This window comes from Stegostoma tigrinum, chromosome 33 (genome assembly GCF_030684315.1).
Source record: "Stegostoma tigrinum isolate sSteTig4 chromosome 33, sSteTig4.hap1, whole genome shotgun sequence".
Classification (NCBI taxonomy): domain Eukaryota; kingdom Metazoa; phylum Chordata; class Chondrichthyes; order Orectolobiformes; family Stegostomatidae; genus Stegostoma; species Stegostoma tigrinum.
Genome location: NC_081386.1, coordinates 28,426,392 through 28,443,681, shown reverse-complemented (window position 1 = coordinate 28,443,681; position 17,290 = coordinate 28,426,392). Strand labels below are relative to the sequence as shown.

Genomic DNA, 17,290 nt, shown 5'->3' with positions numbered 1-17,290 from the left:
ATCTGCTAGGCATTGTCACTGAAACTTCGAAGATGGCTTCCATGTTAGATACTACTCCTCCAGGATCCTAAGCTGTACTACTCACATGTCAATGTGGCATTTTCACAGGGGAGGCAGCGGTTATAGCATGTCTCTATGTTAAACTTTTCAGAGCAACATTCAACAAAGCTGTCAGAAATGTCTGGTGTCTCTACACGTAGTTAAACAGAGTAACATGGATGTTGTTGTGAGTGACACCCTGCATCTCCATATTTGTGTGTTCTTTCAGTCATTCTCAAAACCTGCATCAGACTCACTAATGGTCATTAACTTCAATGATCAACGAAATACTAGCTCTGATAAGTTTCTAATGCAAAATGTAGGAAATGATACTTAGTGAATAATTATTGAGGCTCAGAAAAATACATTTTACAAGTGTGGAGTCTCATTCTTCAGGAAAATTAATGCCCTGGATTTTTACGAAAAAGAAATGAATACTCATTTCATGTTTCTCTTTTCTGTCGCTCCCTTAACCAGATCTGTATGTCAAAATCATGATTACATTTCCTGTGCATTGCTGTACATGAAATTAATACTTCCTGTTTTTCACTCTTGCTTTGAGGTCTGCAAGTGTCAGTTAAGATGCTTCAAGTTTGATTGGTTAAACAGCACCCTGCTTCTCGGCACGCTGGCCACTGTTACAGATTCCGTCAGCGGGTGCCACACTGGATCAGAAATGCGCTTATGGGCTAGGTATCCTTTCATAGAATCCCCACAGGGTGTGGAAACAGGCTCTTTGGCCAACAAGTCCACACTGACCCTCAGAGTATCCCACCAAGACCCATCCCCCTATAACCCACCTAGTCTACACATCCCTGAACACTACGGGCAATTTAGCATGGCCAATCCACCTACTCTGCACACCTTTGGACTGTGGGAGGAAACCGGAGAAGCTGGAGGAAGCCCATGCAGACATGGGGAGATTGTGCAAACGCCACACAGACAGTTGCCTGAGGGTGGAATTGAACACGAGACTCCAGTGCTGTGAGGCAACAGTGCTAACCAATGAGCCACCGTGCTACCCCCACCTCCCGACATCTAAAAATCAAAAAGACCTGACAATTAAAAGGTTTTTTTGAAAGTGGACCTGAACGAATCTGAATAGACCTGTAGAGACAGTGAGTTCAGGGCTTTCAGAAATAAAGCTCACATTTTGGACTAAGCAAAGTTTTTTTTTCTCAAAAATAGACCCAAGCATATCTATGGGAACATGTAAGTGTACACGAAAAGCAAATATGTCCTTTATCTAAAAATCAGTCGGTCCCAAGGTTTTCGGGCAAAGAATTCCTCATCTGTAATAGAATTCTGCATCGGGAATCTGTAAATGATTTCTTGGTAATTATCCAGGAGCTAATGGCTTATAATAAAATCTGGGCCTGAATGGTGCAAATATTGTGCTTTGTATGCTGGTCAAGAACCACTAATCAATCAGTGTTGTCGTAATTGAAACCAGTGAATTTTATTGACTATGAGATCCCAGATTGGGGTTGTTAACCTGGACCGATCGTGGAGATCCGGCTGACAGATAATAAACAGGAGTTAGGGCACTTTTGTGGCACAGTGGTAGAGTCTCTACCCTTGAACTGTGAGGCTTGGGTTCAAATCCAACCTGCACCAGAGGTGTGTAATAATATCTCTGAATGGCCAAGTTAGAAGAATTGGTTAATAAAAAAAAAGAAAAATGGTTATCTTAACAAGAGCTAGCAGAGTCAGCACAGATACCTCAACTGATTGCCATCTCCGTAAAATAAATCATTAAAAAAAAAATCTATAAACAGGAGATTCAGAGAATCTCCTCATTTTAGGGACCGACTCTGAGCTGGTTGATAGAGCCAGTGTACTATGCACATGTAAATATAAGAGTTAATTGGTGACAGTATATTAGCCTCTGTGCAGTTATGTCAATGCTCAAATTAATCTCCTCTTTCCTTCCATTGCTTGTACAGCAGAAGCAAACTTGAACTCCTGTAATTAAAATCAACTTTAACCGACTTTGATTAATGTTCTTTCCAGTGCAGAGGGATCTGGGTGCTCTTGTGCCAAAAACACAAAGTTAGTATGCAGGTGCAGCAAGTAATTAAGGCAGCGTACGGAATTTTGGCCAATATTGTCAGAAGTTAGAGTTTAAAAACAGCAAAGTATTGTCAACTGTGCAGGGTATTGGTGAGGCTACACCTAGAGTACTGTGTAAAATTTGATCCCTGTATTTAAAAATTGATATGTATATCAGTTTTGGTGGTAGCTTAAAAGAGATTATCTTGACTGATTCCTGGGACGAAGACGACGACCTTTCAAGAACAGCTAAACAGTTTAGGCCTTTGACCAGTACACTTTGGAATAATGTGTGTGATTGTATTGAAATGTACAAGACTCTGAAGGGGGCTTTGATGAGTTGGATGTTGAGGAGATAGTTTGACAACTGGGGAAATCTCAAACTCGTGGACACAGGCACAAAATATGGGGATGTTCATATAAAAATGATACATGAAGGAATTCCTTCTCCTAGGAATTCTCTAGCTCAGAGTTGTGGAGACTACATCATTGAAACTATTTGAAGAGGAGGTATATAGCTGATTTTTGAATTATCAGAGAGTTGAGGGCTATCAGTAGCTGCCAAAAAGAGAGTTGGGGCAGATGAGCCATGATTTAACTGAATGGCAGCACAGGTATGAAGGGCTGAACGGCCTATTCCTACTTTTTACATTGTAGGTTAGGACTAACATTAAAATTAGTCAATGAGGGACCCTTCACAACCTCAGCCGTTCAGTGCGATTCTGACGCATTTTTATGTCAACCAGATTTACTCAGTTGTATTTTAACTCCTGTGGTTCCTCTTCTAGCTGTTGGGAGGTTGAATGGACAAGACTGTATACAGTTGAAACATGTATATCCTTTTTTAAAACACAGAAAACCCATTTCTGTATAATGCAAAATTCTATGTTGTTGTTTGTCACCAATGTCCATCAGTTTCTCACACTATTTGGACAATCTCACCATAAACCTACAAAAGCAGAAAGCCATCCGTCAGAACATCTCAGATTTCAAGGGGAGGTGGGACAATGTGAAAATTGGAAACGATTAAAAAGAGTAGATGGACTGAAAATATGATTGAAGAGATTTCCAATGGCCTATGATAAAACATTAGCGTGTATAGTGCGGTGAGGTGGGGGGGGGATTGGGAGTGGTCAAATCATTAGGGCTCATTGGGGCAGAGAGCAGGATGTGGGATGGAGAAACTGGATGAGATTCAGAGTAGAGAACATGAAATACACAAATGAGAGCTGGCCTGCACTCTCCGATGCCTGCAGTTAAACAGCTACTTCCAGGGAATTAAACAAAAGAGGCACTTGCTGCTCAGACGGGATGTATCACGAGTTCCACAGACAAACAAATTACATAAATTCGTCATAAAAGAGTATCCAAGATAAATGCAACAAAAAGAGAATATGCTTAAATTTTCATAGGGGCAAATGCAGGCACACATGATGCTCTAACTTCCATCACATCTTAATCCTTGCTCCTTCATGCTTTCATTACTTTATTTTAAATGCTCCACTTTTAACTCTTGCTGGTGCAGAGAATAACCAAAGGCAGCAGTGACGTGGCACAAGAGCTTACAACCACCATTTGTTATTTTTAAACTTCATTCTTGTCACATGTGCATCAATGACAAGTCAATTTAAGGCCCATTCTTAATTGTCTTTTAAGAAGTAGTGGCGCACTACCTACAAACTAATAGGTTGCTGGGCCGTTTCAGAGTTGAGTACACAGAAGTGGATCTGGAGTCATATCTTGGCCAGACCGGATAAGGACGGCAGATTTCCTCCCTGAAGGATATTGGTGCAACAATTGTTTTTGTTCAAACAATCTGGCTGCTTCATGATTTATTATCAACGAGAGGATCTGTGCTCATATCTCCGAAGGATTAGCCCAAATCTCTGAATCCTAGCCCAGTAATAGACCCAAGCATTTACTAAGAAGAAAACAAATGTTTTTGAGTTTCTCTTTCTGGACTCCTGAAGGAAATTTGGTTTCCATTAGTTAATAAAGAGTAGAGTTGACTGTTTGGTACACACACTTCAATAGGAGACTGGGGTAACTGATAGATATTCACAGGATGTATCCCAGTCTGGAACGGAGAGGGTAGAATAACGAAATGACTGGAAGAGTGTGCTGTGCAGTACAGCTGCTTTTATAAATTATAGTTTTATAGTTTGTAAAGTTATCCCACATGCACATGAGGAGAAGTAGGGCCACCCAGTCCCTCGAGCTTGTCCCATCATTTGGAAGAACATAAGGAGTAGGAGCAGCCATCTGGCCCTAACAGCTTGCTCCACCATTCAATAAGATCAAGGCTGCTCTTTCCGTGGCCTCAGTTCTACTTACCCACGCTCTCACCATTATTTTCTTTAATTTCTTTATTTTTGATTTTACTTGTAATTTTTGAATAGTGAAGAAATTATATTTATTAGCTTTTAAATTTAATGAGGGAACCTCAGCTACTTCACTGGGCAGAGAATTACAGATTCACAACCCTTTGGGTGAAGACGTTCCTCCTCAATTCAATCCTAAATCTGCTCCCCTTAATTTTGAGGCTATGCCCCCATGTTATAGTTTCAGCCACCAGTGGAAACAATCTCTCTGTTTCTACTTTATCAATTCGCTTCATAATTTAATGTTTCTGTTAGATCAACCCTCATTCTTTTATATTCATTAGAATTTAATCGAAGTCTACTCAGTCTCTCCTCATAAATCAACTCTCTCAACTCTGGAATAAACCTAGTGAATCTCCCCTGTACCCCCTCCAGCACCTGTACATCCTTTCTCAAGTAAGGAAACCAAAACTGCACACAGTACTCCAGGTGGGGCCACACTAGCACCCTATATAGCTGTAACATAACTTCCCTACTTTTAAATTCAATTCCTCCAGCAATGAAGGACAAAAGTCCAGTTGCCTTCTTAATTACCTGTTGTACCTGCAAACCAACCTTCTGCAATTCATGCACAATGATACCCAGGTCCCTCTGCACAGCAGCACACTGTAATTTTTTACCATTCAAATATTAGTCCTTTTCACTGTTACTCCTACCAAAATGGATGAAGCCACATTTATCAACATTGTACTCCATCTGCCAGACCTTTGCCCACTCACTTAAACTATCCATATCCCTCTGCAAACTTTCAGAATCCTTTGCAGACTTTGCTCTACCCAATCATCTTGGTGTCATCTGCAAACTTTGACACAAAGTGTGGTCCCCTAATTCCAAATCAGCCACGTAAACTGTAAACAGTTGTTGCAACACGAATCGCCAACTGAAAAAGCACTCGTTTATCCCTACTATAGATAACAAAGTGTGAAGCTGGAAAAACACAGCAGGCCAAGCAGCACCTCAGGAGCACAAAAGCTGACGTTTCGGGCCTAGACCCTTCATCAGAGAGCTGCGATGAGATGCTGCTTGGCCTGCTGTGTTCATCCAGGTTCACACTTTGTTATCTTGGATTCTCTAGCATCTGCAGTTCCCATTATCTCTGATCACAATTTTAACCTCATTTATCCCTACTCTTTGCTTGCCATTAGTTAACCAATCCTTTATCCAAGCTAATACATTGCCTGTAACACTGTCTACCTTTATCTTATGCAGTAGCCTTTTGTGTGGCATCTGGTCAAATGTCTTTGGAAAATCCAGAAACACTACATCTACGGTCTCCATTGTCCACCACACTTGTACTGTCTTCATAGGATTTCAGTAAGTTAGTTAAGCACGACCTACCCTTCATGAACCCATGCTGTGCCTGCCCAATGGGACAATTTCTATCTAGATGACTTACTATTTCTTCCCTGAAGATAGATTCAAGCATTTTCCCTGCTACAGAAGTTAAGCTAACTTGCCTATAATTCTCCATCTTTTGTCCACCTCCTTTTTTTTGAGAAATAGACTGGTGTCACATTTGCTGTATTCCAAACTGCTGGAGCCACCCCAGAGTTCAGCAAATTTTGGAAAATTACCAAGAGTGCATTTGTTATTTCTCCCACCATCTCTTTTAGTACCCCGGCATGCATTCCATCAGGGCCAGGAGACTTGTCTACCTTTAGCTCCATTAGTTTGCCCAACACTACCTCTTTCATGATAATGTTCGTGGCTAGGTCCTCACCTATCTTAGTCTTCTTGTCATCAGTTACTGGCACGTTATTCGCGTCCTCCACTGTGAAGACTGACACAAAATATCTGTTCAATGCATCGGCCATTTGCTCATTTGCCATTATTAAATCCCCCTTCACATCCTCTAAAAGATCAATGTTTACCTTAGCCATTTTTTTTTCATTTTTATATTTGTACTTTATAGCTTTTTAATTGTAGTTTTCTGTTGACCTTTAAAGTTTTCCCAATCTTCTAGCTTCCTACTGGTCTTTGTAACTTGGAATGCCTTATCTTTCAATTTGATAGCCTCCTTTATTTCCTGAGATATCCGTGGCTAATTACCCCTTTTCCTACAGTCCTTCCTTTTCACTGGTATATACTTTTGCTGAGCATTTTGAAAAATTGCTTTGAAAGTCCTCAACTGTCCCCCATAAAGTCTACTTTAGCCAAATCCTCCCTTGTCTTATTGTCATCTCTTTTGCTTAAGCACAGGACCCTGGCATCGGATTTTATCTTCTCACTTTCCATCTGTGTTCTCAATTCAACCATACTGTGATCACTCCTTCTATGAGGATCCCTAACTATGAGATCATTAATTATCCCTGTCTCATTACACATGACCAGATCTAGGATAGCTTCCTCTCTCGCCGGTTCCATTACACACTGTTCAAGAAAACAATTGTGGATACATTCAATGAACTCCTCATCAAGGCTGCCTTGACTGACCTGGTTCGACCAATCGATATGTAGTTTAAAATCCCCCATAGTAATTGCTCTACCATTTTCATAGATATTAGTTATTTCTTTGTTGATTGCAGGTCCCAATGCAATGCTAGGCCATAAGACACAGGAGTGGAAGTAAGGCCATTCAGCCCATCGAGTCCACTCCGCCATTTAATCATGGCTGATGGGCATTTCAACTCCACTTCCCTGCACTCTCCCCATAGCCCTTGATTCCTTGTGAGATCAAGAATTTATCAATCTCTGCCTCAAAGACATTTAATGTCCCGGCCTCCACTGCGCTCAGTGGCAATGAATTCCACAGGCCCACCACTCTCTGGCTGAGAAATGTCTCCTCATTTCCATTTTAAATTTACCCCCTCTAATTCTAAGGCTGTGCCCATGGGTCCTAGTGTCCCCACCTAACGGAAACAACTTCCCAGCGTCCACCCTTTCTAAGCCATACATTATCTTGTAAGTTTCTATTAGATCTCCCCTCAACCATCTAAACTCTATTGATCCCAGGATCCTTAGTCGTTCATTGTACATTACACCTACCGTTCCAGGGATCATCCGTGTGAATCTCCGCTGGACACTCCTCCAACGCCAGTATGTCCTGCCTGAGGTGTGGGGCCCAAAATTGGAAACAGTATCCTAAATGGGGCCTAACTAGAACTTTATAAAGCCTCTGAAGTACATCGCTGCTTTTATATTCCAACCCTCTTGAGATAAACAACATCATTACATTCGCTTTCTTCATCACGGACTCTACCGGCAAGTTAACCTTTAGGGAATCCTGGACCAACACTCCCAGATCCCTTTGTACTTCTGCTTTACGAATTTGCTCACCATTTAGAAAATAGACCATGCTTGTATTCTTTTTTCCAAAGTGCAAAACCTCGCATTTGCTCACATTGAATTTCATCAGCCATTTCCTGGATCACTCTCAAACTGTCTAAATCATTCTGCAGCCTCCCCACCTCCTCAGTATGACCTGCCTGTCCACCTATCTTCGTATCATCGGCTAACTTCGCCAGAATGCCCCCAGTCCCTTCATCCAGATCATTAATATATAAACTGAACAGCCGCGGCCCCAACATTGAACCCTGCGGGACACCACTTGTCACTGGTTGCCATTCCAAAAAAGAGCCTTTTATCCCAACTCTCTGCCTTCTGTCAGACAGCCAATTCTCAATCCAAGCCAGTAGCTCACCTCGAACACCATGGGCCCTCACCTTACTCAGCAGCCTCCCGTGAGGCACCTTATCAAAGGCCTTTTGGAAGTCTACATAGATAATATCCACTGGGTTTCCCTAGTCTAACCTACTTGTTACCTCTTCAAAGAATTCTAACAGGTTTGTCAGACACGACCTCCCCTTACTAAAACCGTGCTGACTTGTTCTAATCTGACTCTGCACTTGCAGGAATTTAGAAATTTCATCCTTAACAATGGATTCTAGAATTTTACCAAAAACTGAGGTTAGACTAATCGGCCTATAATTTTCCATCTTTTGTCTTGATCCTTTCTTAAACAAGGGGGTTACAACAGCAATTTTCCAATCATCTGGGACTTTCCCTGACTCCAGTGACTTTTGAAAGATCACAACCAAAGCCTCCACTATTTCCTCAGCCACCTCCCTCAGAACGCTAGGACGTAGCCCATTGGGGCCAGGAGATTTATCAATTTTTAGACCTTTTAGCTTTTCTAGCACTTTCTCTTTTGTAATGCCTACCATACTCAACTCTGCCCCCTGACTCTCCTTAATTGTTGGGATATTATTCCTTGGTGGTCTATAGCCTACGTCTATCAGTGACTTTTTCTTCTTTCTAATGCCCACTCAAATGGATTCACCGTTATTCTCCATCGGCCCTATATCATCTCTCATCACCCTGGTGTCATCCTAACATATCAGCACTACACCACCTCTCTTAACTTCCTGCCTGTCCTTCCAAACAGTTAACTCATCTACCTTGTTTTGAACGCTATGCGCATTCAGGTAAAGTGCCTTTATGAGAGTTTTTATAGCTTCTTTTTGAATTCTAACATCGCCATTTATAATATCGCCTGCGTTTTCCTTCCTAACTTCTTTCATAGTCTTCAATGTAGATAAACCCTCCTGCACACACGTTAACTTGCTGCTTTCTTTTCTATTTACCATTATACTTCTTATCATTCTCCACTTGCCTTCCTCCCCAGTTCAGTACTTTACAAGACCTAGTGACCACCCTATTTATCCTTTTCGCTAGAACATGGATCTCAGATCGGTTCAGGTGCATAGTGTCCTAACAGTACAGATCCCTCCTCTCCCAGAGCTGATGCCAATGCCCCATGAAATGGAAGACCATGGCTAATGTGCTCTTGGCCACAGCTCCATCTTCCTGGTTGTTCCCCACAAGCCTAGAATCCCCGAAAGGATCAAACCTCTGTCTAGCTCAGGTTTGAACAAATGGCCCAGCTTCCATAACTCTCAGGAGTACAGGCTCCAAAAAACTGAAACCCTCAATAAATTCCTCATTTTCACCTTAAATGGGAGACTTTACATCCAGAAACTGTGAGCAAAGCCCTTCCCTCCCTTGGAGTAACAAGGGATGGTGGTGGGACGGGTAAATAATATGGGACCTTCCTGTCAATGTAGACCTTCCCTCATGTGGTCAGACCTCAGCCTACCACTGACTTGATCAACATCCTTCAAGGCAATGGCACAACAGGCTGTCTTCCCAACTGAGGAAACAGGTCTCCTGGCCTGCCACAGGTTTGACGTGGTGGTCCAATTTGCCCCAATGTACAGGGTAGGATGGAGAAAAGGCAGTAGCCAGCGAAAGAAGCCCCTTTCCTCCAACATTTCAGACACCCAACCCTCTCCCCCAGCCCTCACTCACCCCCAAAAGGCCTTTAGCTTCTCACTGGTTCACGTTAAGAGTGCTGCTCCATAACAAGCAGAATGTGCCTCTGAGGAGTCTCAGCAGCTCCTCATGGCTCCTAGTCCCTGATTGGTGGAGGACAACTTCTTGGTCACAGCACGTGATAGGTTGAGAAGCCCACCAGTCAGCATTCAACTGTCTGATTGGCAGTTGATCTTGTGAGTTTACTCATTGTGTGGGTGGAGAGTCTCTCTTTCTCTCTCTCGCTCTTAAAAAGGTACCCTCCGCCACATTCAGAAACAACAGAAGAATAATCCCAGTGGAAGTTTCCTTATTCCAGAATCCTCCATCAAGGGAACCATGCCCTTGGCATCTACCCGCTCAAAGACTTACACTTTTCAATATGACCACTTGTTATTCCTCCAGAAATCAATGAATAAAGGCCCAACCTCTTTAAATATTTCCTTATAAGTCAAGTCGTTATTCCTAGGAATCAACCTAATGAACGTAGTCTCGGAACTAACTCCAAAGCAAATGAACCCCTTCTATATGTAGAGACTAAAACTGTACGCAGTCCTATGACCGCATTAGTGGGACCACACAAAGTTGTATCAAGATCCTGATACTTTTATATATCATCCCCTTTACAATAACGATTAAACATTCCATTTGCCTTCCTAATTGCTTGCTATCCCCCCATTAACATGTTGTGCTGAAAGACCAAAGACACCCAGATCCCTCTGCACCGTGACATTCCATACTTGCTCACTATTAAGATAATATTTTGCTCTCGAGTGCTTCCTACCGAAGCTGAAAATCTCACACTTTCCCACTATCTACTCATTTACCATTTACTTGTCTGTATTCCTTTGCGGCTGAGCAGGATTTTGAGTCCCTGTGCCAGGTCTGGGACCACAGGTAGCATTAATCTGTCAGTCCTCCCACTCTATCCTGCCTCAGGCCTGTTTTTGCTCACAGCAGGAAGTTGACATGGTGATCCAGAGCTCTTCAAGGCCAATTAAGAGAGACTGATTGAGATTTTCCAGTCAGACTCTGAGTCCTAAAGGCCCGTACAGAGCAGCCGGGGATGCTACAGCATCAGACAGACTCTGAGGACCAGGTTGCCTGCTTGGGTGCAGGTGCAGCGCAGCAGCAACTGGCCACTCCAGAAAGCAATTTTCAGGCCAGTTACGGGGGCTCCCTTGTGAAAATAAGGCCTGCAACTGTTTCACCTAGGGTCAGGTTTGGGATCCAGCAATGACCCTCTGCTCCCTCTACACAGCCTGCCCCCTATGAGGCCCACTGAATCGTGGCCTTTACCTTACATGATCACATCAACTTGGAGCCAACACATTCTTAAAAGGCCGAAATGAAAATCAGAGGTACGTGTGCACCACATGAAAGAGGAATTGAACCACCCATGCGCATTTCACAATCTGCTTTCAAACTAGGGACACTGCCACAAAAACCACACACTGCTCTACGCCAATCAAGGCTTTTGCAGAAGGATGCAGCCTGGGGTTCATCGATCATTTCACTTGCGGGGGCTGCAAGTTGCATTTTTCCCAACAATCAAAATTAACCGATGCAAGCAAAATGAACACTTCCCATCACAGAATAATGGAGATTTAATTAAATAAACCAAATAGGAGTAAAAATTGCAGCAAAGGACAACATCTTGACACTGCTTTTACAGCAGCAAGAACTCCCGTCACAGGAACTTGACACAACATACTTCGCCTGGCTTCGAAGTTTCTAACGCACAAGCCTGTGTATGGATGTCGAAGTTCCCTTCACTAAACCTTGGCTGGAAAAATCCCACGCAGCAGTGTAGCATCCAGCAAGCACATCAATAATGCCAAGGAAACGTAAGCACCAGCTCCCTGTTGTGCCAGTATTCACTCCATGGGATTATCGTGAAATTTTCAGGTCAAAATTTGAAATTATTTTCACAAGGGAGCACTGTAACTGGCCTCGAAATTGCTCTCTGGAGTGGCCACTTGCTGCTGGGCTGCTCCTGCACCCAAGCAGGCATCGTGGGCCTTAGAGTCTGTCTGATGCTCCAGCATCCCTGGCTACTCTGAATAGGCCCTTGGCACTCAGAGTCTGACTGGAAAATCCCAATCAATCTCTCTAATTTTAATAAGAACCTTTTGTCCAGTTGCACTTCCTTGTTTGCTATCTCCATTGAATCAATACTTATGCACTTTGCTGAAGTCAGTCTCTGTTTTCTACTCTGATTTTAACTTGGCAGCAGAGGTTTACAAAGACATTTTAGTATTTAGTTGCTGGGAAGTTTTCATGTTGGATACATGGGCCTCACTAGATCCACACACGACAATCATTATACAGGCTATAATCATCAACCCACTATTAGAGGCATCAGCCCAGAGAGCAACTGGAGACATGGGATGAAAACACCCTATTTAAAGAAACCTGAATCCACACAGTTTGAACTTGACACTGATCCAAAGTAACGATTTTACAATCAGGTTTTGGATAATTTCAGTCAACAAAAATCTTGCTGATTTTTTTTCCCCCACTGGTGGAGGTAGCTTCTCTCAGGTCAGCTGTTAAATCATGACCCAATCTGTCCTTGCATGCTGATTTAAAAGAGCCTATGGCACTATTTTCAAGAACATGGGGGTTAACTCCAGTGCCTCCTATATTGTCGCATCCTCACTGCCACTGGGTCAAAATCCTAGAACTCCAACCCAAATGGGCTGTTGGTCTACCTACAACAAATAGACTGCAGCCTTTCAAGATGGCAGCTTACCACCACCTTTTCAAGGACAACAGTGAAAGACGATAAGTATTAACATCATTACTGTTGCCCACATACTGTGAGGGAGTTAAATCTAAGCCTTAGATAATATTCACCTTGAATCAACGTCCCACGTACAGATCATCAGACTCAATGACAGATTATGAAATTGTTGCTTATGGGAACTTACTATGCGCAATTTGCTGCATTTCCTACCTCACAACACTGACTATACTTGAAAAGTACTTTGTTGCACTTTGGAATGATCTGAGGTCGTGAAGCGCTATATACAAATGTTGAAGTTTTTGTTTGGAAACAACGTTTCAACAACTGTCAGAGGAACAATGCAAATCATCCAATGTCTCAACCAAGCACCGGTTGGATTGGGATGGGGGAGGAAAGCATAAAAGACATACAATCAGTCAAGTTATGAAGAGTAGGCCATTCAGTCCCTTGAAGCTGTCCCACCATCTAATAACAACACAGCTGATTTGATTGTGGCCTCATTGCTACTCCCCTCTACCTCCTTTCCTAACCTTTGATTCTCCTGTCAGTCAAGAATCCAGGTTCCTCTGCCTTACAAAGTATCCAATAACCTGGCACCACCACACAAATACCACAGATTGAAGACGAAGGATCAGCTTAGGTAGTGGGAGGGAAATTGTGGAACATAGTACAAGACAGAAGATGTTAGTATGCGAATAAATAGAGAGACAAGGAGCATTCAGAGGAGAGTATTGATTGCACGTTCTGCCACCAATTTGGAGGATGGAGAACAGGAAGCTGGCAAGGCCATTTTATGTCAAGAAATACAACACAGAAATATCTTTGCATTTTTCTCACAAACCTATTTTTATTTTTATATTTTGCTGCTGCTATAAAGTGTTCAAATTTGTTCTGCCATGACTGTTGGTGACACAGGCTTATAAATAGGAAGCTAAAACCACAAGCCAGGAGAGGAGGGGAAACAAGGAGCGTATGTAAGACAGAAAAACACATTTTTCCATTTAACTTGGTCCCTGGTACAAACCTCAACTGGTTGCTCTTTAATCATCTCATACTTGATTCTTGTGCTATTCTGTGCTAAATCTATCTGTTTAGTGTCTGTATTATCTCTCTAGATTGTACCTCTGTATTAGACAAGAAGAAAACACTCTGTACAAAGCAGAGATGCTTAATACTACTCAGAAGTTGTGAAATCAGCAAATGAAAATGGCTCTCCTGAACGTCGAGAATTCAGCTCCCTTACATACTTTCGGTGGTATTCTGTCCTCAGGCCTTGTAAACACATGGGACTGATCCATCAACATATCCCCAATCCCCGAACTGTCTTTCCTGGATAATACAAAGAGAACGGGGTGGATTTTCTAAGAAGTGCCAATCTCAAGCAGAGAGCTCAGTGTTTGTGATAGAAGACACTAGTCAGTCCCCCTTCAGAAATGTGGAGCTGCTCTTCCATTTGCAGAAAAAGGAAGGGGATGAGGACATGAAGAGATTTTAAAAGAGGAATGAGAGTTTAAAATTCAATCTTAACAACAGCCATCCACAATGAAACTCCCAAACCATTCATGGAAAAGTTAATCAACTGTCTTCATATTGACTGAATAGGCAATGAAATCTTTTAATTCTAATTTTACATTCCACTGATTAAAGTAAATAACTGGGTCAGGATTTGCAAAGTGTGTAACTGTCACACTTTATATTTGCCAATCAGATACTGAGTAGATTCATGTCCCACAGTTTGCTTCGAGGGACCACAACTACACACTTGAAAGTTTTTAAATTTTCCATTTGTGCAATAAATATTGGCATTCACCACGGAGGACTGAAGTCAGGGATTGTGTGTACCAGGTCTTTCATGTTTGGAGTACACAAGAACTAAGAGTTTCCTAAACTTTGTAACGGCAACAGCCACATTACTAAGGGCAATCTGTCTAGGTCCGTAACGGTCGTGAGTGACTTCAAGCAGTGTTGAGGTGACATGTGAAACCATCAGCACGAAACATCGAAAGCAGGGCTTGAAAACCGTGACATCAAGCCAAGCACAGCTTAAAGAACTTACATTAAAGTACAAAACAAATTATAACTCATGTACTTACTGGTGCATAGGTATGTCTCTCGACTGGTGATAGCTCTGTTACACTGGTCACATGGTGGAGTACGGAATGCCAGGACAGCAGTAAAACCATGTCCATTTACAGTTTTCTTGTCTTTGTCTTTTACTTCCTTCTCTTTTGATTTCTCTTTCTCCTAAAGAAAAAGGAGAAACGTCAGCGACACAAAGTTTTCCCACTTCCCACCACAGCATGTTTGATCCTGGTGAGAGCTCCATCAGGAATAGATTTTGTGATGGTGCACCTCAGCTTTATGGATGTTGATAGCACCTCTACAAATATTTGGCATAAAATCACCAGCCAACAAGCCCTAAGTCCCCTGCAAGATAAAATCCCCATTCCTTTTCAAAAATTCCTTCAAGATATTACTACAACCGAATATTAGGCTGCTTCGGAGGATGGGGAAGAATCAACCACATTGGGGATCAACTGGAATAAATCACAGGCCAGACCACATAGTAAAAGTACAACTCTAAGATAACAAAGTGTGAAGATGGCTGAACACAGCAGGCCAAGCAGCATCTCAGGAGCACAAAAGCTTTTGTTATCTTGGATTCTCCAGCATCTGCAGTTCCCATTATCTCTGAAAGTACAACTCTGTTCCCTTAAGGACACCAGTACAGCATATTAACTCTTATAGCTGTTGTATGGGCTTGATCAGTGTAAGAATTTACAAGGTCTGTTGGCTCTGCTACTGTTACTGCTTCCTAGTCTAATTAGGGGATGCTGTTGTAGTTAACAAGACAGTGTTTGTTGCGGGTGAAGGAAGGGTCAGTTGAAACATTCAACAGAGCATTGGAAGGGACTCCATTGTGGCGCAGTGATAGCATCCCATTCCTGGGCCGAGGGGGCCCGGATTCAAGAACTTCCTGCTCCGAGGATTTGTAATAACATCCCTGAACAGGCTGATTAGAAAAATAGGTCAAGCAAGGGTTGGATAGGGACCCTTTCGCGACACAGTTGTAGTGTCCCTCCTGGACCAGAAGGTCCTGCATTCAACTCCCACTGGCTCCAGAGGTGCGTAATAACATTTCTGAACAGGCTGACTAAAAAAATACGCCAAATAAGAAAACAAATCAAGACAGCATTGGAGGGATGCATTGGTAGTGTATCTCTGAGCCAAAAAGCCCAGATTCAAATCCAACCTGCTCCAGAAGTGCATAATAACATCTCTGATCAGGTTAATTGGAAAATATTTCAAGAGGGTATTGGATGATTATTGGAAATAGCAAGTAAGGATACAGGCAAAAGGCACGAGATTGGCATTGCTTGTTTGAAGAGTCAGGTGGACCAAACAGCGTCCCTCAGCACCATAAAAATCCCGTGATTCCACATGTTAGCAACTAGTTTCAGGTTATACTGATACGATTGATATTTTTTGCAGAGACTTTGAGGAGGACCAGATGGTAGGTCTCTCTCTTTTGAATTCCTAAGTTGTTCCACCCGCAAGATTTTCACAATGGGTGGAGCTTACAGTCGACGTGCACTGCGCAGCTACACGGAAGATCCACAGGCAACCAAATAGCATGTGGACCCATTGTCTCCTGCTTTCAGAACTCACTGCCAAGCCCTTATCTCACAGGTCTGTGCAGTGGCAGCAATTATTATAGGATACATAGCACTCTCCATTATGAATGCTCATGGAGGAGGTGATGGCCAAGTGGTATGATCATTGGTCTGATAATCCAGAGACCCAGGTGGTGTTCTGTGGACCTGGGTTCAAATCCTGCCATGGCAGATGATGGAATTCGAATTCAGTAAATATCTGGAATTAAGAATCTAATGATGACCATGAATCTATTGTCTATTGTCAGGAACAATCCATCTGATTCACTAATGTCCTTTAGGGAAGGAAAATTACATCCTTACCTGGTCTGGCCAACATGTGACTCCAGACCCACAGCAACGCGGTGACTCTTAGCTGCCCTTTGGGTAATTACAGAAGGGCAATAAATGCTGCTTGGTCAGCTCATCCCGTGAATGAATGAAGAAAAAAGGAAAAAACCCACATATTCCCTATGGTAACTGTGCCATGGGCCAGATTTGATAAACCAAATCTACACCCTCAAACTGCCCCGGTGGAATTGAACTATTTGCAGAGGATTAATTTAGGAATTTGGATCACCAGTCAGGAACACTGCATCTGGTGTTGCTGTGGATAACTGAAGGGCAAAGGCCCACGCTTCATAGATTTCAACACAATCAGTGTGCCCCCACTATACAATGGTGAAACATGGCTTTAAATATTTGAGGGGGAAATTCAGTGGAGCATAAAGTTCTGGATTTGCAATCTCATGAGGAGATGGGTTAATAACAGGAGACAACCAAAGGGATTAAACAGAGTTCTCCCGGCTTTAACAGATTAATAATGTTATTTTCCCTGAGGAATCACCGATTCTGAAATTGACTGAGTTGAATTGGCTTTCGATAGTTTAATCTTCAATCCATCATTTCACTGCTCTAGGATTCTTCATATGTTGGCCTCATTAACACCAATAAAAGCTCATTTTGCCCAGTGCAGTAACCTGGACTCACTGTTCAAACGGAAATGACAGGAATGAAATTGATGGGGTGGAAACATCAGTAAACACTCTTTAATTGGCCCATTTCCACATGACAAATACTAAGGAACATAGGTTTAAGGCAAGAGG

General features: G+C 42.5%; 1 protein-coding gene across 1 annotated transcript in view; it reads right to left on the bottom strand.

Annotated features, from left to right (window-relative positions):
* Positions 1–17,290, bottom strand: part of LOC125467172 (A-kinase anchor protein 13-like) — a 335,592-nt gene that overhangs the window by 67,844 nt on the left and 250,458 nt on the right. The window contains exon 19 of the mRNA XM_048562633.2: positions 14,625–14,775. Within this exon, the coding sequence (XP_048418590.2) occupies positions 14,625–14,775 (151 nt within the window). The remainder of the gene's footprint in view (positions 1–14,624; positions 14,776–17,290) is intronic.